The sequence below is a fragment of the Artibeus jamaicensis genome, unplaced genomic scaffold, assembly GCF_021234435.1.
Source record: "Artibeus jamaicensis isolate MK-2021 breed Jamaican fruit bat unplaced genomic scaffold, CSHL_Jam_final contig_233, whole genome shotgun sequence".
NCBI classification, from domain to species: domain Eukaryota; kingdom Metazoa; phylum Chordata; class Mammalia; order Chiroptera; family Phyllostomidae; genus Artibeus; species Artibeus jamaicensis.
This window is the reverse complement of record NW_026521486.1, coordinates 33198829-33218138: the sequence shown is the minus strand read 5'-3', so window position 1 is coordinate 33218138 and position 19310 is coordinate 33198829. Positions and strand designations below refer to the sequence as shown.

Sequence of the window (19310 nt, the reverse complement as noted above, 5' to 3'; positions counted from 1 at the left end):
TTGTTATTTCCTTTCTTATGGCGTGCATCATATGCAACGTAAACAATCTGAAAATAATTGATGGTGGGTTAAATATGCAGCTGCTAGAAAGCAGCCTGTTGCTCTTTTCAGCATCATTCACTGAAGAGGAAAATACAATCACTGGTATAAAAAGTAGCATTACTGAAAGAGGTCATTTTATATAAGAATTTGTGTGATTTATCTTATGCAGTGGAGTTACTTTTTTTAGTTTATAAACAATGCCTTATTGACTAATAATTGCTAACACGTATTGCATTTCACATTTTACAAAGCCTTTTCCATGTATAGTAAATGTTAAAGGTTTATACCATCTGCGAGATAGTTATTGTTATCATTCCCAGTTTGCAAATGAGTCAACTAAGGATCAGAGAAGTATTAGAGAAGAATTATGACTTGAACCTGGGTTTTCTGGCTTTACATAATAAATGTTTGTATTTATTCACTATATTATGGTATATTGCTTCTGAGATTTTGGTATATAATTCAATAAAAAATAGCTATTGTAGCCAATTATGTACTCAGTATGCATAGTGCATAAAATTTGGACTGGCTATCATGATATGACATGTCGATGTCTAAAATCTGTCCTATTTGCTAATTAAATTAATAAGATTTAATTAACTTTACTGGGAAAGCCCAATATAGCTTTCTTCATTGCATTTCTGTAATCTTATTTCTGGTCAACTAAAATATTTTATTTTGATCAACTTAATTTTAATATGTTTATTTTCAATATATACAATACATTGAAATGAAAACTTAGTACTTAAATGTTTATGACAATCACTGCCCAAAATTTCCTGCCCTTCAGTTTCTAACTAAATAGAAGCAAACTTGTTCCTGACCCTTTTTGGGAGAAAAAAAGTCTAGTACAGGCAATTTACCCAGGCAAACCCTTTAATGCAGTCAGCTGCTTTTGCTTTTCTCTTTCTCTTTTTTCTTTTGTTCTTTTGTTCTTTTCTTTTCCTTTCCTTTTCTTTTTTCTTTTCTTCTATTTTCTCTCCTTTTTTCTTTCTTTTCTTTTCTTTCCTTTTCTTTCCTTCCTTTTTTCTGGTGATACTGGGCTTCCCTCTGTAATGGAGAAGAAATGGAGGGTAGAGGGAGAGGAAAAAAGGTGTTGGATTCCCATCCCTTCTTTCCCAATACCACTACCTCTCAATTTGGAAAACTGAATGTGCAAACAGACATTTCTGCTGCTTTTCTAAAATCTTGAATAATGAAATAATCTGCATCAAGTAGTAAACAACACAAAATTTCTAAAGCTGATTATCACAGTGGTCTGACAGTCAGTCTCAAGGTGCTACAAAGCCAGTTGTAAGGATGATAACAGGCAGATTAAATATGTGCATCCGTCTATTGATTCTTGTTACACTTAAGAGCAGCATCATTAGGGGACCATAAGCCCCTATGCGGGGGGTCTCTCCCCAAGATGTACAGGAGATTGTGCACTGCTGGCACACCTTATTTCTGGTCCTTTTTGCCATAGGTCACCACCACCACCTAGCTGTGGTGGATTGTGTTTTCCAGGCAGAATCTGCCAGTTTTCTAATGTACTCTGGCCACCAGCATTGAACCTTAAGTCCTTAGTAAAATGAAATGACAAGTTGGTAGGCTTTTTGCTCAAACATGGCAGAACAGGATATCTGAGACTGATTGGAGACTGGCTACTCTTAGTGTGCAGGCCACCACACATGACACTGACCACCTGTTCTGGATACTGTGTGTGGATAAGTTGTGTAGACTCCATGAGAAGGGCAGTTGACAGCACCACAGAGACAGTCCTGTCCTGTGGTATATGATGTGTGCATAGGGCACATTGTGAATATCAACGTGCACACCAGGTGTGTTCTTTTCCCGCCCTGCCTGCACTGAGTCTGTGCCCACCAGCCACCCTCGCCCTGGCTCTGGCCTACACCCTACCTAGGGTCTGCACCCCTGGTGGCTGCCTCTTCAAGTTTAGTTATTCACAAGTGCAGCCTGCCAGCTTTGTATTATGAGTCACCGTGAAAGATTTGTTTTTCAGTGGAGGCAAAACTTGGTGGAAATATGTAAATACATTTTTAATTTTTGATTAGGCAGATGTCCATATATGTGCATTTACATGTACAAACCTATTGTTCATATTTAAAATAACCAAGTAAAGCCTTTTTTGCCCTATTTGAGGTGATCAAAGTATTTAAAAAATACTAAGGTAAATACTGAGGTAAATGATAGCATTTACCTCATATATATATGTGTGTGTGTGTGTGTGTGTGTGTGTGTGTGTGTGTGTGTGTGTGTGTGTGTATGGTCTGTCAAGAAGGTATATGGCCATGTAATGTAAAAATGGAGACATTTATTGAAGAAGATACAAGAAACATTGTATATAGGACAATGATGCCTTAGTCCCCTTCAAAGTGGGCACCTGAGGACCTCACACAGTTCTTCCAGTCTCTATCAGCTGCCCAGTCATATTTTTCTGAATTTCATTGATAGTCTAAAATTTCTTCCTTTTCAAAGGTGATTTTAATTTTGGGAAAACCAGAAGTCACAGGGTGCCATATCTGGGCTGTAGGGGGGCTGAGTTACCTGAGTGATTTGATGTTTCACCAAAAAATTCTGCACGAGATGCGATGCATGAGCAGGTGCATTGTGGTGATGAAGATGCAAATCACCAGTTGCCCACAGCTGCATTGGAACCATTCAAATAGTTTCTGCAGAGGAAAGTTTAAGCTTAACACAGAGTCTGATGCAGATGTGTTGCTCTTCTCTCTCAGTCATTTTAAATGTGATGGTCACACAATACACGTGCTCACTCAGTGGTATCTACTGCTCCCACTGACTAATACAGTGAAGTTGTCATTGTTCACACATGCTCATTCCTGTCCACTCTCCTTGGCTGCCAGGTTACATCAATGTTGTACAAGCTGTTCTTGTTATATTAACAATGGCTAGACTTTTTATGGAGCAAATACACGAACACTTATTGAAGCATTGTTACAGTGGACTTTACACAACAAAACAATTAACAATCTTCTCTAGGAATATATTATGTTAGGTTCTCTTTCAAGATTGGCCTAGAAGGAAATGTAAACATGTTATATTTTCCTGGCTATCTTTTGTTGAAACCCCTGTGCTAACAGGAGAGCTAGGTGTTTTCAAAGAAATAATAAAATGCTTAGTAACTTAGATATGATTTTCCTTGCCCAGGATCAGTAGTAATGTAAATAGAAGGGATAGTAAATGGTTGTTTCTGAGGAATACATGTGAATAATGGGGCATATAACAATTATATTTGTTTTGTACAGTACTTACAATAGTGACAAAATCATATAAGAAAAAAGGGCAAACATGATAAAATAGGATATTTTATGATATAAGTTATAAAATACCTATAAGAATCTAGTTTAAATCCTTTTAATATTCCAATAGGTATCTCCCAAGATATTCCTTAATTTGCTTCTGTAGACATTAAGAATTATTTTGGTGTAATGAAGGGAGAGATTTAGTGAAATACTCTGCCACCAACTATGCTCCAAACACCACCAAACAAACTCACACCTATTCTTTAATTTCATGTTTCTATTCTCCTCAAGTTTTGTTGTTTCATTTTTGAGAAAGTGTTCCAAGGCTAATAAGTTTGGAGAGGACTGCTTTAGATTTTTATTAACCAATTATAGCTAGTTTATTAGTAGCCCGTTTTTACTTACAGAATGCTTATTTAAATAGTGTGCACTTCAAATGCAAAAACCATTCACTGAATACAATTTAGAGTCTTCCAACTTCTTGTACCTCATTCATTCATGCGTGTATGCATGCTAGACTCATATATAGTCAGTTCTAATCCTGTTGAACATATCTCTGCAAGCTTTCTAAAGTCAGGCCTTTCAGTTAACCAGCATGCTTCTCCCTGGTGCTCAGTTTGGCTTTTATATGGTTATGCCATATTCAGGATGGAGGACAGTTCCTTAAGTCTGCTTTTATAATTTCTTTAACTGAGGGTATGAAAAGAAAAATGCATGTATATTACTGGGAGGCATGATTATGTGTATTTGACAAGAATTATAGAAATTTAAATAAATTTATTATTTTTGAACTAATCCAACATAAGTAATGTCTCATTTGTGCTTTTCAGAACTACTCTTATGCTCAGGCAGCCTTCGTATTTTCTCTGCACTTCCTCATCATGTTAATAGGAAAGCTTCCTACTTGTCTAATTGGCTTAAGAATTTATTTAAATATGTTTTAATTTAGAGGAGGTTATTTGCCCCTTTTTGTACTTAGATACATCCATTAGAGTGCCCTTTATGTAATAGTGCAGTTTCCTTTTAAAAGATTCTGCTTGCTTTCCTTAAACTACAATAGAGGGGGCATCTTTCACATGTGTTGGTATTTATTGTTCCCCTGCCATGCTTCTAGAATATCAGGATGATAAGGGAAAATCATTAGATTCTCTCCATTTAATTTAAGCATTTTAATTGGACAGGTCATTATTACATTTTCTTTTAGTGAATTGTGGGTTGGGTTTTCAGTGAATCAAACTGTTCAGGTTGCTTATGAGGTTCAGCCCTTGGCATAATGTCACTAATGATTTCTACAGGACCTTGAAGTAAAGCAACAGGAAAATCTATCAACAAAGAGATATAAATGGAATATTTTTAGATCAAAAATAAGGTTCAAATCTTTGAACTGGAAGAAAAAGACAACAGTGGGCAATTGCATACTTGATCACTTTAAATGCAGTAAAAAATGGCATTGACTGCCTAATTGCCAAAACAGCATCTGGACACATAACAATGAAATGGCAGTCGTGTTTGATAGAAATTATTGCCATTATGAAATGAATGAAGAAGTCCATTATCTATGAAAGTCATGGCTAGTGCACTACTTTTTCCTCAGAAACTTTAGATGTTTTAATTTTAACATTTTCACTGGTTTGTTTTTCCTTGAATATGCCTTCAGGTGATACTTTCTCTTTGAGATGCAGTTCCTAATATGGAAGCCCTATGTTCCTTCTGGAGACCTTGTTGTGAAAGGGAATAAAATGTATGTGTGCATGCTTCCATGTAGTGTGTGTGCGCATGTTGTGTGTGTGCCAGGGGGTGGGGGACCTCTATAGAATTTATGATTTCATTTGCCAGAGATGGACTCTGTTCTCCTGGTATTGTAAGAGCATCTCTCACCAGGGACTGCCTAATTCCTCAGATCTGTAGCTTTTGAATAGGCCTCTTTTTAAAGAAAAAGTCATTATGTTATTTATCCTTTCTTAGAGCTTTTAACTTTGTTAGTTTAGTATATTTCTTTGTAAAAGAACCGTTCATACTTATAACTAAAATTTACTTTTTCTATGATATTTTTACCTAATTGAGTGGACTATTTCCATCTCTAAGTTGGAAACCTCTACTTATATGTTCTGCTATTATGTCATATTCAATGTAACATCACTTTTCCCACAAGCAATGCCAACTTCCAAACTTCTGTTAACATTACTACTTTTGTCCATGAACTTGAACACTTCAGGACATGTTTCTTATACTTCAATCTTTGTCCAGGGAAAGCTTGCTTAAGGAAGTATGATTTAAACCTAGAGGTCAAGGTGATGAAGTGAGTAGGGAGCATGTCATAATCTTGGGAAACAGATTGTGCTTGAAAACAGTGAAGTAAATGATTGTGTTGGTTAACCACAATCATTTGTGGTTGGTTGATTATAAAATAATAATATTGATAATGATAATGGTCATAATCATAATATATATGTATGTTTGTGTATACACACACACATATATACACACACACACACACACACACATGTACCAGTACACAGAAACAAAGGGTTCTGAGCCACTGGATTTTTTTTTTCTTTAGTTAGAGAATGCCATGGGTATTACAGAACTTGAAATGGTTGGTCTAGCAGGGGTGTCCAACCTTCTGGTGTCTTTGGGCCACATTGGAAGAAGAGTTGTCTTGGGCCACACATTAAGTACATCATGACATGTAACTACACACACAACTCAGAATGTTTTAAGTAAATCTACGATTTTATGTTGGGTTGCATTCACAGCCATCTGGGGCTGCATGTGGCTCAGGGGCTGCAGGTTGGACACCTCTGGACAAAAATGAACAAATCAAAACCATCTATTTTTACAAAGCTTGCAGCCAAGTAGTAGAAACTTACATTCTACCTGTATTATGGAAATCCCAAGAAAGTTAACCAGGTGAGAGATGAAGATAGGATTCCTATAAGGTCTGATACTTCAACAGATCTTAAAGGATGAGTAGAAATTAGCATGCCAAATAGTGGTAAGGGAGATTGGAGATATTCCAGGAAGAATATACAGTTCAACAAAATCATCAACAGGCTATTTCCCATCAATTAGAGCTGTCTAGTGGAGCAGGAGCATGTAGTTCATGGCAGGTTGGGAGAGAGGAGGCTGGGTACGGAGGCAATGGCAGAGTGAGAGTCAGATATTTGATTTATAATAAGGCTGTCACCTCTCAAACTTGAATTATACACAAGCCTCTTTTGAAGAAAAGTAAAGAAAGAAAAACAATTACATACTCCAAAAATATATTCACTGCAGTCTTTGAATTTTTTAAAGGAATGTTTATTCCAGAAAAGAAAATTATATTCTGTGAAAATATCTTTAAATTGAAGATTATTGTAAAAATTAGAATTTTTCCATACAGGTAAAATATTTTTAATAATAGAAATTACACATTAATTATAAGCCTCCAAAAATATATGTTGGGGTCTGCTTATCTGAATTTGGGAAATATTGTATATAGTTGATGGACAGTGATTAGAGAGATTATAGTTTAATTAGATGTACATTTAAATCATTTAATTTATGTATACTTACATATATTTTTTCAAAAAACAGTGGCTTCACATGGGAAATTTTTGCCATGTTTCTTCTCATTGGAGGACGCAGGCTGATGGAACAGACTCTGTCTAGGATACGTTTTTTTCATGGTAGAAGGCAGAAACAAGGTCAGGTGGCTGAGCTAAATCAAACACTAGTTATATGACTAAGATAAAGTCCATGGAATAGGAAATAAATTCTATCAGCAGGACAGTATAGCAAGGGAGATAAGAAATTATTTATGAATAAATAGTACAATTTAATATAAAATGTTAATCCAAGTTTTGATTTTTTGCCAAGCTGCTAGGTTGAAAAGTGGTTATCACATTCTAGTTGTGAATTGCATTTCGCTAAAGGATGCTGAGCATCATTCCTTTGTTTAAGAAACATTCTTATTTTCTTTGAACAACTTATTTTTCTGCTCTACTCTTAGATTATATTTTCTTATTGACTTCAAAAAGCTCTTTATATATCATGGAGACATATTTCTTACAACTTGTCTTATGTCTTCTGATTTGTTTATAGTGCCTTTTGTCACTTAGAATTTTTGGCGTTTATACGATTGTATTTATTAAGAGTAAATGGGCCACAAACCAGGAAGGACATAGACATACACATATTTTTAAAGATGTGCTTAGGATGCCGTCGTATCTTACAAATGGTTGTCATAGTTGGGTTTATGCTTTGACTTGAAACAAAATTGAAAAATAACTGTTTCTAATTATGGACCTATAATTTGTTTAGAGTTAATTAATATTTAAGTGTCTTTAAATACTAATGTATCATTTGATACCATTAATATTTGTAAATTAGCACTAACTTATCTTTTTTCCATTTTATGAAAGTATGCAGTATACACAGTAAAATCTTGATATATCAATGGTTTACAGTACAAGTGTAGATTAAAGTTTCTAAATGTGTTTGTGGAGTAATGGAATGAGTGCATTCTTTTGGTAAAGTCTGTTTTCTTGCATTTTTTATCCTGTGGCTAGTCTTAATAAATTGATCTATATTATGGCAGTAAGTAATTTTTTAAAACAATAACATAAAAAAGATGTTATTTGGCAGGAGCTCTACAGAGTGTTCACAAAGTTCATTTTAAAAACTAGGTTTTCTTGAATACAATTTGTCTGTCAGGATTTCTAACATTTCAACTTTTTAGTCTGTCTTTGAGTTTCTCATTTGTGTTTCGAAATTCTGGGTAACAGCAGACTTTGCATTTATTTCTCCCCACACGCCAGTCACTGTCATCACACACATGTGAGATGTTCACTATAGCAATGAACTGCTTTAATTCTCTTATGAATTAGGTAATGCTAAGAAGTGTCATTGTAGTTAGAGAAAATGAGAGTTGTGACTTGAAAATTTAAGCACACGAATTTTTCAGATTTACAAATAGATAACATCAGTTATAAAATTAGTACTTTTGAAAACATGGCCTATTTTGTGACCAAGTTCTCCTGATCATTTCAATTTAGTAGAACTTAGCTGAATTAACTTAAATTAATAAAAGTTTTATTTTCCTGATCATCTTATATGTGTGCGAATGTAGTTATGACATACTTTAAAGGGTTTAAAAATTATAAGGACAAGTCTGAAAAGTTTTTAAAAGCCTATGTAACAGATTTAAAGTGAAAAGGGTAAGAAATTTTATTTTGCAAATTATAAATTGACTCATTGAAGAAGCAGTATTGAATCAGAATTTGAGAGTGAAAAGGGACCTTAAAACTCATCTTTCCTGAGATGTTAGACTTAGGCGAGACCACTTGAGTAGTTAGGAAGGAATACAGCCTCTATTTAGAGCAGGGTCCCCAACCTTTTTGGCACCAGGGACTGGTTTTTCCACAGACAAGAAGGAGAGGGTAGGAGGCGGGGCTAAGCCCAGCCTCATTTCCTTGCTGACCCTCACCTGCCACTCACCTCCTGCTGTGGACCAGGTGAGGGACTAGGAGGGCAGAGACTGCAGGTGGAGCTCAGAGGAGCTTCCCTCCAAGCCCGGTTCCTAACAGGCCACACAGACCTGTACTGGTCCTGGCCTTGAGGGGTGGGGACTCCTAGTTTAGAGCACAGGCCTCCTAACTTCCTTAGCCATAATTCTTTCTGTGCTATTCTAGATAGAAGCACACTGAACATTGTCAAGGGGTGACATTTTCATTTACTATGAATAAGATTTATTTGTTGCTTAGTAAGCTATCACAGGAGAATAGAATAGAGAAAGAAGTATAATCAACTTAAAAATGAAGCTAAGTGTCCAAATTGTTTCATACTTTACCCAGTTTTCAGTCTTATTTCTGCTCTAATTAATTAGTTTCAAGAAATGCATACATCTACAGTGGGAAAAGTTTGCTGAAAGATGTGTCCTAAAATATTTTGCAGAAATAACATAATAAGTAAGAATCCAAGCTGTGTTTTAGCAAGGTCATGGTGCTACTACTCACTGTGCTGTTGTCTCATTAACAATAAAATGTCAGTGTAGTGTGCGTGTGGATTTATATCCAGGTGGAGAAATTATTGTTTGGTAGCCAAAACCACTTTTTTTCCCAAAAGTGTTTTTAATCACTATTTTAATTTTAATTTTGTTGTATTTTTTCTATTACCAGTTACTTACCTTATATCCTCCTCTCCCCAACAATCACCACACTCTTGCCCATGTTCATGCGTTTTTTTCCTTTTTGCTCAATCCCTCCATCTCCTAACCTTCTTCCTCTTAGCTGTCATTCTTGCTCTCTCTGAGTCTGTCTCTATTTTGCTTGTTAGTTCATTTTGTTCATTAGATTCCACTTATGAGTGAAATCATATGATATTTGTCTTTCTGACAGACTTAGCATAATGCTTTCCAGATCCATTCATACTGTCACAAAGGGTAAAATATTCTTTTTCACAACCAAGTAGTATTCCATTGTGTAAATATCCCATAGCTGTTTTATTCATTCATCTACTGGGGGGCCCTTGGGCTGCTTTCATATCTTGGTGATTGTAAATAATGCTGTAATGTACATAGAGATGCTTAAGTTCTTTCAAAGTAGTGTTTTGGTTTCTTTTGGATGTATCCCCAGATGGGGGATTGCTGGGTTAAAAGGCAGATCCGTTTTTAATTTTTTGAGAAAATTCTGTATTGCTTCCACAGTGGCTGTGCCAGTCTGCATTTCTTCCAACAGTATAAAGGGGTCCCCCATTCTCTACATCCTCACTAGCATTTGTTTGTTGATTTATTGATGATAGCTATTCTGACCGGTGTAAGATGTTATCTCATTGTGGTTTTAATTTGCGTTTCTCTGATGATTAGTGTCATTGAGCATTCTTTTCATGAATCTATTGGCCATCTGTATGTCCTCCTTGGAGAAACAAAAGAAAAAATAAACAAATAGTACTACACCAAACTACCAAGTTTTTGCACAGCAAAGAAAAACATCAACAAAATAATAAGGTAACCCACAGAATGGGAGAACATATTTGCTGATACATCTGATAAGGGGTTAATATCCAAAATTTGTAAAGACATAAAACTCAATGCCAAAAAAAACCCCCAAACGACCTAATTTAAAAATGGGCCAAGGGCTGAATAGTCAAGGACATTTTAAAAGATATGGTCCCATTTGAATGGCTTCTCTTCTCTTGGATTATATGGATATATTACTCACTAGGTGTCTTCTGAGCTTTACCCACCTGAATGATTGGCTCATGACTTTCTCATCCCCATGAGCTGACAGCAAATAAACATCACTACTTATCACAAGGGAAGATGATTGTGTAATTAGTAAAAATAAGAAACGTATAAGTGCAGTTGGTCTTATCTTCCTAATAGATACTTATTGCCTGAAATGATTATTTTCTGTAAGATAGATATCCCAATGCAAAGTAGTAACATGGGAACTAGAAAACAGGTATTTTACCTCAGATTCCAAAAATGTAATCATAATAAGGAAGAAAATATTTAAAAATTATTTTAATAGAGACCAAAATTATATTATTTCTGTTAAGTTTGTATTTATGATCACCAAAAATGCAACAGTACTTTCTTAAACTTTCCAATGCTGTGTAAAAATCAACTTCCTTCTAGCACTTGGCTATTGTAAATTGTGCTGCTATGAACACTGGGGTGCGTAGGTTCTTTTGAATTGGCGTTTCAGTGTTCATCAGGATGGGGCAATCAAACCAACTTTGTCCAAAGTTTGGTCATTCACTTAGCATTAAAGCATAATTATTAAGCACATTCCTTGTACTAGATATTTCATTGCTATTAAGCTACTTTTGAAATAAATTAGCATTCAGTGCCTTTTGAGAGAGAGCTTTGGAGGGAAGATTTCATATCTTTGGTTTCCCCATCTGCACTTACTAGTTTTGGGACCTCAGACAAATCAATTAACTTTTCTTTATAAGCCTTACTTTCCTCATTTTTACTTGGGATAATCCAACTCATATCTCCTACTGTAGTTTTGAATATGAGATAAATGAGATAATTTTATTTTATATGCATCACAGTGACTGGTAGAAAGTCCTAAAAAGTAAAACCCTTTTTAAAAAATTTCTTTAAGTTATTCTGAAGGTAATAAAGACTAAGATATTAATCAGTGGGAGGTATCATTGGGAATGACATTATCTCTTCCAGAAATTTATGAGACTAGAGTTTCTAAAGTGAACACATTTTTAGTTTGTTCTTGAGCAGCACTAGTTGGTCAAAAATGTGATTTGAGGACAATTCATATTTATACTCTAATTAACTAATTGACAATACCCTAGGTAGGCTTATGTGCCAATTGTCTGGTGTAAATGATGTAGAGAATTGTAGGTATTTCAAAAAGAAAATAGGAGTCAGAGGGGATGGGGAAGGAAGGGAGTGGATGAAAGAAGGTTAAAGCTGGAGAGAAGGGGGTGGGAGCTTGGTGTGGTTGGGCAAAGTGGAGGCCATGGAGACACATGTAATAGCGTCAACGATAAAGTTAAAACTAAATAAATAAAAAATAAAATTAAAAAGATAGGCTATTGACTTTCAATTATAAGACTAAAAGTTTTAAGCTACACATATTAGGTCAATGATCTCTCTTTTTTTAAGCGGAAGGTTCTTTTTTAATGTTTTTGTGGCAAAGTAAGGAGAATAAAACAGTGAGGAGAAAAAAAATAGGTGAAAATTTTCTTAATGCCTCTGTGTCAGGTTAATTTAATACAATTTTGTACCGTCTGACACCAATTTGCTTTAAACTCATTGTGATTGTAACACTAAAAGTTTCATTTTTCAAAAATAGCCTTTCAAATTTCATAAAATGAAAAAACTAAAGATTGATGGTAGGAACATATATCAAATATTAAAGTATATTCTGAACCTGTGACCACATATTTCAATTTCAGTTATTAAAATGGAAAACATTTACAATTGTCTTAAAACAACCAACCTAATGGGAACAGAAAATAGTTCCTTTTAAATGAGAGAGATATTAGAAATGCTCACTTGAAACAATACCTGTAAGAGGTGAAATTTGGAAATAGTTTGTTCATGATCTTAAAAGTTCCTGTATTCTCTCTGAGAATTTTCCAGCCGCATTCAGTACCACATCTTACATTTCCTTAGCCTGTGTGAGACTCCTGTTTATATTTGCAATGGAAACAACATGAGTTCAAAAGCACACGTTTCCAAGTTCATCCCGTTTTCTGCAATACTAATGCAGCAGTGTCAGAGAGACTCATTAAATGAAAAGCAGTTTTAATAGGTGTATGTTGTAGTTTGTGCTCTGGTCTTCTCAGAAGATGTATTTATATTTTTATATTTGCATTTGTAGGTCATTTTCATATTTCCCACTCATTTTATTATGATTCAATTAAGTTCTCATCATTGTTTTTTATTTATTTGTTTATTTATTTTGGTTGTAACTTTTCTTAACATTTATTTGCTTTAGAGGGTTTAGGCATGAAACAATCTGGATTGTGATTATACATAGGAGATTTGTTACAAATTTTTCCTGGATTGTTTTTTAAAGTCTTAGTACTTAACACATTAGTAAGCATTTAATAGATGTTCAGTGAATGCTGAAGTGTATTTTACTCTACAGATATTATGAAACCTACTGAAGATCTACTTATAATAGTATACCAAAATCATATTCAAATGTTAATAATTCCTATGTAGAGAATATCAAATACATAACCAACTGATTATGTTAAAATTTTTAGGTAATGGGTAAAGAATATGATTTTATTTAACACGTATTATATGGTAGTCATTAACATGTTTAATATTTAAACATTTTAACATTTAATGTAAAATAAGTTTATAATAGCACTTTAGCGTTCGTCACTGGATCAATTAGATCAATTCAATCCTTTAATGAAATTGCCAATGATGAGATTTGATGAGAACATTTTGGAACTACCTTATCTTTGGCTGACATTCTAAATCTTATAGAAATTCTAATTTGTAATATAGAATTCAAATGAAAAAAAACTTTTATGGCCAAGAGAGCTACATTTAAAAATATTTATTCCATTCAACCATCAAATACTGTACTAACTTCATGCCAATGAGATTATATCAAATTTAATTTCATTAGCAATTATTTGAAAGCCTTTTATGTCACTGAAAAAGTGAGTACCTTCTTGGGATTTTCATTCAGCTCTAAAGCCTGAAGTGTTATTTTATTCTGTGTTATGGTATCACAAGCTAAATAAGACCCAGCTTCAAGTAACAAATGGACCACTAACCAGTTGTATGACTTTAAATTCCTTTTTCCCAAGTTTAAACACTGGGGAACTTAGGGGTACACATAACTTCTTTTTTCTGTGCTGCCTATGATCCATGAGCTAATCTACGTGAAAAAATTCCTTATTAGCTGGAGAGTTCTACTACTTCAGAGTACCATTATTAAAATGATCATTATTATATTTGGCAAATTTTCTGTCTAGTTCCTACTTCATTTCAAATCATTCAGTGGGGATGATTGTGCAAGAAATAATTTGTTTTTGAATGACTACAGTAATGTTTATATGTTGAGGTCTTAACCTGACTTCCAAACCATTTACTATTTTCCTGTATATGCTTTGTGTTTATTTGGCATATGTGTACTTCCACATACATATATTAAGTACCTATAAAAACAGAACCAAAGACAAGGAAGATTCTGATATGAGCATCTTTTTATTATATTATAGTTGGCCTCAAGCACTCATACTCTCTTTCCTACCTGCTCCGCTGACCTTCTGGATTAGAGTTTCAGAGAAACAACCAGAGGTACTAGCTGTAGCAAGACAGCAGCTGGGACCATACGGATCTCAGCATCCTGCCTTATGGCCATTATCTTTGTTTCTATCTTTATGCTGCCACTATGTCTCCTTGTGCTCTCCCTGCAGCCTCTCCTCAGTGCTTCCTCCTTTTCCTGACTCCAGCTCCCATTGCCCCTGTAACTCACCTCTCTCCTTCTTCATTTTTCTCTATTTATATAAGAGGAAACAAGATTCTCTAATTAGAATTTTTTTTTACAAAAACTATTTTTAAGGGGTATATAACAGCCATGCAGCTACCATTCCCTAATTCCCATAAACAATATTAACAATAGAAAACATTTGTTTTTTGTATACTTTATTAATTAGAGCGTATCAAATTGCGGGTCTCAGAAGGGCTGAAAAAAACAGATATTTGAATAAAGACAACAATTTTCTCAGTTTTCTATGTAGGAGTGGATTGTTGCTGTAATAAAAAATAATTCGAGGCTAACGACAAGAAAGAATAGTGAGTAATATCCTTCCCCCTTCCCCAACTGCTGAAAATGAAACTCATGTCAGCATCCAGTCATTTTTGCCACATCCCTTCTTAACAGCTTTTTCAGGGTGGGTCATAATTCTGTGTTTTGTTAGTGTCTTAACTCCATAGTGACATGCTTAAATCTTATTCCACATTGATTTCGTAGTAGACATACATTTATTTTTAGGATACCCGGTGAATGATGACTCTCATTATTAAGTTATTATCAACTTTGTCAAAAAATTTATAAGCCTTGCTAGAAGAATAAATTCATTAATATTAGAAGGTTAATCATTGATCTTGATATTTGGAATATGTGCATGGTGCCACATTGTGTATGTCTAAGAAAGTAAACTTACTGTCTGCCTGTCGCCAGGGAAAAAAAGTGGGACCTAATCAAACTGCTGTGGGGTCAAGCCTTGTGGTTTTAAAGGCCCTTAATGTTGTCCAGCTGCAAAATAAAAGGAATTGGGAGGGGAAGTTGGAAGGAGTGGAGGGGGTTGGGGGGGAATGTGTGGAAAAGAACAGGGAGTCTGGCTTTTATTTTTTTTTTAAAGTGAGTTCAGTGCCAGCCTGGACATTGGCTGTGCAGACTATTGAGCCATTGTCTGCTCCATTTCCAGAATAGCCCCCAGTTAATCACTTCGGCTTTGAAGGGAATTTCCTCGTGGAATTCTCCACAGAAAATCTAATCAACTGACCTGCCCTCTCAACAATGGAAGGCTTTTTTTTCTCTCTTTCCCTTATTGGGGCGGGCTCTGTAATGTAGCCTTTTGTGCAGAATGAACCCTCCCAGTAGGAGTGGAGAGCGTGTGTGACTGAGTGTGTGTGTGTGTGTGTGTGTGTGTGAAGAATGCACACTATCTCGTGTTGGTGAGTGTGTGCTCACTCCCTGACCAGATGCTGCAGTGCACGGGGCAGCCACCATCTCTGCATGCGTGTCTGTGTAAGTGTCTCTGTGTGCATGTGCCTCTGTCATTTCATGTCAAAGGTACATTACCTGATTACCTTCCTCGCCTGCCAGATTTTTATCTAGATAATTGGAACTGCTATGGAGGCTGTGCCTTGCCAGCCAGCTTAGGCTCTGTAAAGCCATAGTTTGTCCACCTTGTTATCTGTGGCTGCTTGGGCAGAGGAAATTAAAGCGACCCACAGCCAGGGGAGCGCTTCCTACCCCTGACCTCCTCAGCGAGCCCAAGCAGGACAGTTTCCCAGCCCCATCTTTTCGTTTTCATTTTTTGGGTGTTTGGCTTGTGCTTCTTGTCCCCTCGTGGGTGTGTGTGTTTGTGTGCGCGTATTCTTTTGGCATGTGGATACCTATTCCCTTCCACATCGCACGTCGTGTTTTATGGAGTTTGGAGCTCAGGAAACTTTGGTTGGGTTGCCAGGACGTTCGCACCACTTTGTGGAAAGCAGGAGCTAACAGTGAGACCGACAGAGTGAGTGACAAGTTGTTTACAGGTTTCCTTGAAGGGGCCTCTGCTATATTTCAATCTGTCAAAGTTGCTTTTCTTCCCTCAGAACAATGCCTGATTGTTGTGTGTGAGTGTGTGCGTGTATGTGTGTGTGTTTCCGTGTGTGCTCTAGAAAGCCTAGAAAGGGGTGAAAAGGAATAACAATTCTTTGTGTAAAATGCGATTACTATCATTTCTTTGCTTAATAAGTTAATAACGCAGTTTAATCAATTCTGCTAGTATACAGGTTTCTCTTTTAAACAGCAGCAAATGCATTTTTAAAAAAAATCTACTGGTGTGTGTATATGGGGGAGAGAGAGAGAGAGGACTTATGTTATTTAGAGGAGAGTATGGGAGATGTGTTACATCAGTTGACTCCTCACATTCGGTGATGTCTGGAAGAGGGAATTCAAAGGAAAGGACAGGCATCCTGAGGTTGTCTAGTGCTCTGCAGCCTGAGCGAGCGTGCGGCTCCGTGCAGGGGGAGCAGCCAGACCCCGCGCTGGAAGTGCGCTACCCCTTTAAGAGACTGGTCAAGGAGTCCTAGGGAAGGGAGGGGGACGAGGGGGGAGAGAGGGAGAGAGAGAGATTGAGAGAGAGAGGGGGAGAGAGAGAGAGAGAGAGAGAAAATCAATTGGTTCAGAAGGTTTGGACTCACTTGACAGGTTCAGTTGGAGACGATCATAGGTGGCTGCTGTGACAAAGGGAAATTGTGCTTTTCCAGCATGCTTACTGACCCTGATTTACCTCAGGAGTTTGAAAGGTGAGTACAGTTTTTACCCCTAATATATTGAAGTACAACTCTCCCCTTTTACAGTCGGCTCTGAATCAGTTGGAAGATGCTCCCCTGTTTGTTAGAAAAGCCTTTAGCCAGGGTTTCTGCAATCTTCTTAGCTGATTTTTGTGGTGATTGCCCGGACCCAATTGAACTGATTTGTAAAGTCTCTGAGATTTCAATGTTTTTAGGTTGCGTCCTATAACAGGAAATGAAATGAACATTAAGCATCTCTCTTTCCCCCTACTCGCAGCTTTTCTCTTCTTCATTCACTCTCTTACTTTCTTCTTTCATTGATGTTTTCCTTCCCTTCTACACCTTTGAAAATGCTTTTGTGCAGAGTGTTAACCATTTTCAACATCTCTGTCTGGCAATTCCTGGGGTGACAGAAGATTTTAGTGGTGGTTAAACGGAGACTGTAAGTTCCTATTTGATCCTTCCGTAAAACTTTGGAAGCTACTCAGTAAAGCACATGACCTTTTGTTGATATAAGAGAGCAGATTATTTTAAAAGAATATTTAACATCACAACACTCCATTAGTGAATTACTTTTGAAATGTCAAAAAAGGGGGAAATAGTGATGATCTCTTTCTAAGTTTTCACGGCCACTTTTTGCATTAGCTGTCTTAAAGTAAATTGTGATTTACTCCCTGTTCTCCTTTTGCTATGATGGGAATAAGTGTATTTGTAATTAAGTAGCTCCTATTTGGAGAAATATGTGCAACATCTTTTCATTGGATGTTATTGCAAGGAAAGCAGGGCTTTGAAAGAATTTTAGCCCTCTTAGTGTTCCTGTAAGTACACATTGCAATTTTTAAATTTGAGTTCTTATCCCAGCATAAGTTCATTTTTAGAACTATAAATAGAATTTTGTTTGCCATTAAAAAGAATTCAAACTTTGTATTCTGTATGGTGAATTAAAAAAATAGCTAAAAAAAGCCAGGATGCATGATACCCTAGCTTTTTTTTTCAATTTCATGAAAGCTACCTTCTGTATAAACATTTGTTGTATCTGACTATGCAATGCAAGCTAGGTGCTAGACCAGCTGGTTAAAAATATGCTAAGTCAAGCTGTTCATCGCTCAAACAACTGAATTTGATATGAAAAGATGAAAAAAGAAAGGACAAAGATTAAAACATTCTAGAATAAAGCAATAGAAGAGAAGGATATTGGGAATAAAATAATACTTGAATGTGACCAAATATTAGAGAAGCCATTATCAGATCAGGGAAGAAAGTAAAATAGCTAACATATATACTTTAATACTGTCTTCTTTCTTTCATTTCCTCTTCATCTTTTTTAAAAAAAATTAAGGTGAATCCTCACTAGATAATTCCAGTGAATGATTGAGCTTCATTAATAGTTCGAATTTATCTATTCAAAGTTCTCTATATTAACTCTTTAAAAAGATTTTGTTTGCAAATACAGCTGATTTCATATGTAGGTGTTGAAGTTATTAATATTGGAACATACTACTGCTTCATGTAGCAGTTTGTTAATATACCACAGTAAGTTTTCCAGCGTGTACGCAGAGTAGCACTTAAATAACAGTATTCTTCAACTCTATACTTTTTGGAAATAAAACTCTGAGTCTGATTCTTAAGCGTGTTAACAGACTGTTCTTATAAAAAAGGTAGTTACACATTAACAGGCTGTAGCCTATTTCTCTATATAGGCAAGCTTTCCTGCTGTGAACTTTATTTGTATTTTTCCAGTTATCTCTTTTTAAACTAAACTTTCCCTTTCCTATTCTGATGGTCAAATCTCTTAACGATTTTTCCCCCTAGTGAGATTTTCTTTTTTTCCTTTTTCTTTTCTTTTTTTTGGGGGGCGGGGGGTCACCCAGAGGCATACTTTTCTAACTGGCTAATTAAATAAGCAAGTGATAATCAATAGAGTTGTTAGTATAGACAGCATATTTGTAAATATTAGCAGTTAAAATAATTTTGGAAACTGTCATATAATACAAAAATTTTTAATAATTTCCCCTGTGGTTATACTTGGTAAAATATACAAAAATCTCAGTAAATCGTTACTAGTTTACATTCAATTTGTGTGGGTGAGTGTGTGTGTGTGTGTGTGTGTGTGTGTGTGTGTGTGTAGTCATGCACATAGGATATATATCTTGCAGTTTCAGTATTAAATTTTTATATTCTCCAAAAGAGAGATATATTTTATAACTATACTATCACAATCAGTTATTTTTCCCTTTTCAAATATTTGCAATCTTCTTTGAATAAGCAGGTTATTTCAAGCAAGTGCTAATTTTTATTCTATTTATTCACCTGCTATAGGTAAGTTGTTCACTCAAACTTAGTCAGAAATCTGAAAAAAAAAACTTCAAAATTTCTTTATGAAATAGAGAACTTTGTTCTAGAGGATATAAACAAGTTGCTAGGGGTTGATGTATTTTTGGAAGTTTTATGTGATTTTTTCTAATATCATTGGTATAGTTGTATCCATCTTCTGTTATTCTGTGCAACCTGTA

At 35.6% G+C, this 19310-nt stretch overlaps 1 protein-coding gene across 14 annotated transcripts in view; it reads left to right on the top strand.

Annotated features, from left to right (window-relative positions):
* The window catches only part of SOX5 (SRY-box transcription factor 5), a 929786-nt gene that overhangs the window by 533566 nt on the left and 376910 nt on the right, over positions 1-19310 (top strand). For 3 of the 14 annotated variants that reach the window (XM_037144820.2, XM_037144819.2, XM_037144813.2), the window contains exon 1: positions 16686-16809. The exons of 9 other annotated variants lie outside the window; for them this stretch is intronic. In XM_037144820.2, the coding sequence (XP_037000715.2) occupies positions 16772-16809 (38 nt within the window). In that variant the 5' untranslated portion in view covers positions 16686-16771. Of the gene's footprint in view, positions 1-16684; positions 16810-19310 lie in introns of those variants that run through there. 2 more of the 14 variants (XM_037144818.2, XM_037144812.2) reach the window with 1 other exon arrangement.